Source organism: Magallana gigas, chromosome 5, assembly GCF_963853765.1.
Source record: "Magallana gigas chromosome 5, xbMagGiga1.1, whole genome shotgun sequence".
NCBI classification, from domain to species: Eukaryota; Metazoa; Mollusca; class Bivalvia; order Ostreida; family Ostreidae; genus Magallana; species Magallana gigas.
In genome coordinates this window covers 3470059-3472852 of record NC_088857.1, presented here as the reverse complement: position 1 = coordinate 3472852, position 2794 = coordinate 3470059, and the positions used below count along the sequence as shown (strand labels likewise).

The 2794-nt window shown below is 35.2% G+C and overlaps 1 protein-coding gene across 1 annotated transcript; it reads left to right on the top strand.

The window, feature by feature from the left end:
- The first annotated feature begins 334 nt into the window (after positions 1-334).
- On the top strand, positions 335-2574 carry LOC105338361 (calmodulin). The gene is made up of 4 exons (XM_011443444.4): positions 335-740; positions 1365-1508; positions 1716-1961; positions 2296-2574. Exons 1-4 carry the CDS (start codon positions 563-565, stop codon positions 2334-2336), a joined length of 609 nt encoding a protein of 202 aa, XP_011441746.2. The 5' UTR covers positions 335-562; the 3' UTR covers positions 2337-2574.
- The last annotated feature ends 220 nt before the right edge of the window (positions 2575-2794 follow it).

Sequence of the window (2794 nt, the reverse complement as noted above, 5' to 3'; positions counted from 1 at the left end):
TAAACATTTCCCATTATGAATCTCCGCGAGAAATTTGTTTTCGTTCATGTGAAAAATGATAATTGTTCAATGAAGATATCTTGGATATATTCCCTTTTTTATCGATTTCAACTTTATTTCTTTCACAGGTATGTGTATTTTTATTGAAAATCATCAAAAAGTGGTGGATGCAATAACTTGGAACATATTATAAATAAATATAACATGTTATTTATACTGCGAAAAAAAGCATAGTAAAAGTACTCAACTATTTTTAGATATACATAATCGTCACACCTGTGAAAGACTCTTTAACACCTTGAAATCCGTACAAGACAACCTGAACTCCAGAAACAGCGAATTGAATTAATCTGTTCAAGTGGGTGCGATTCCAGAGATTTATATGTACAGTGTTTAATCTAAAATGCACGGGACAAAATGATCACACACAAACGTTAAAAAGGGCTGTGGTCCATATCTTTGTGTAAAAATGCTCTAAATCGTCAGTTTTGAATGAAATGTTTTGAAAAGCACAGTTTGGAACGTTATTGATCAGATTTTTTGGCGAATTTACTGCGTTGCGATGTCTAACGAGGAATCTAGTGTGGAAGAAAGTGTGACACTGGAAAGAGACAGCAGTTCGGAGACAGTGATATCTCCTGATGTACTCCGAAAGGAGAGACAGAGATTGGTCATCAAGGCCACACCTTACACCAGTCAAATACGGAAGCCAAAGTGTCTCACGGACGACCAATTCGCAGGTACGAACAAACTGCCATTCTGTAAGTTCAGACTTACAAACCAAGACATTTTCAAGATAGACAACAATTCTTGCGGCACAAACGATTTACAATTTGTGTTTATAATTCATAATTAAATAGGAGATTAAAGCAAGTCAATAAGTGAAGAATTGCTACTGCGTTTTGTCCAGCACAAAAGCTCCCGATGTTAACTAACTATGTTGATCCTGTCCTAGTTTGGTTTACATTTTGGTACTTGATTATATTGTTATAGGCAAACACGTGACACTTCATCATTAAACGTTGATATTCAATAATAACAGGATATTTAAGGTGTACCAATAGTAGAATCCTTTTGCAAAATCCGAAGATTTTACATATACAGTACGGTTCAAAATTGAAAGTAAAATATTTCAGTTTTTGTCGACAGACTGACTGAACCCCCCCCCCCCCCCCCCCAAGGCAGATTGAACGACAGACAAGTTTACGTTTCCATGATTTAGATCCTGAGGGAAGGGGTATATAAAAGCTGTATCATCAGTTTTAGGAAACATTACTTAAGGCTATCGCCAAAACTGAGTGAGTAATGGAATACGAAGAGGAAATACGATGAAAAAATAATTCTGTTTTTTCTTTTTGTTGAAGATATCTTGTACACATTCACATTACTCGACGCCAATAAAGATGGCCGCCTATCCCGACAGGAGCTGAAAAAGGGAGCCTTTCTGATGGGGATGAACCCAACAGATAGTGAACTCAGGGCGTGGTGGAAGGTCACAGACAAAAACAGTGAGTGTACGGCGACCAGTGCAACTCCGGATTATATAATGTACAATTGTTTGTACATTACAAAGCCAGAATCTTTGTTTCCCATCTTCTTTAAGTCAGAATGTTCTATTTTGTAAAATGTGATCTCATCCTGATTAAAGTTTGCCTAATTGTAAAGCTTCGCAAAGAATGTGGCGGTATGAATCATGGTCAACTTTGGTCTTGCAGATGACGGCTTTATTGACGTTTACGAATATCTTGACGTCATGAAGTCTAACTTCAACACCCTAGATATTGAGAAAGAAAGACTAATGACCGCGTTTAGAGTGATTGACAAGAAAGGGGATGGGCGCATTTTAAAAAAAGACTTCATTAGCATATTGACGTGCAACAACAGCTGTATCACGCGAGAGGAGGCGGACAAAATGTTCACTGAGGCTGATTCTCTGGGGAAGGGATACATCGGTTATGAAGGTATGTGCGATACACACATGTCAAAGTGTATGACGTGTTGAATGTAAGATCTTCACATATGTGGAGTATAAATTTAATGTAACAAAAACCGAGCAACATTTGTTAAAGATGTCTATGTACTGTTTGAAACATTCGTTAAGATTGGTTCAATTAAAACAACAACAACATATGTTTAGATATATTTTCACAGTGTACATAAAAATATCATATATCACATGTAGATATTATTATAAACTTATTGTTCTATAGATCCTTTGTATCCCGTCCCGTTTTGTATTCACACCTTTTTTATACATTGCAACTCGTTAAATTTTGTATTTCGCCTTTCTTTCAGATTTCGTCGAATCAAAGCTGTGTTCATCCATATTTCAATGACAGTGTGGTTTACACCAATCAAATCCGTTCATACAGAACGTAATAGTGTTATTGGAGACATTTCATTAAACCAAAACATATTCAGAATGGACTCCAAACACAGTGAATAAAGATTATAGCGACTTGGGATCTAATTTCAGTTGTGTAAAGGGCTGGCATTTCATAAATGGCACTCTATAAATCAACATGAATCACCTTCAATTGTTTGCTAAAGTTTTAAACTGAATAAAATTCAATTGTAAAACAATATCTTGTTAAATCCTTTATATATGTATGTTATTATCTGTAAAAACTACACACCCTAACTCAAAATGCATTTTTTCATGAAAGAAATATCCGGTATTGAATTGGTTATTGTTTTGAACTAAATAAATAGCTAACAGAACAATTCAATAAACAAGCGAGTCTACTGTTCACATCTCAAAGTTTTCATAATATAAACTTTAAGAAATAAATAG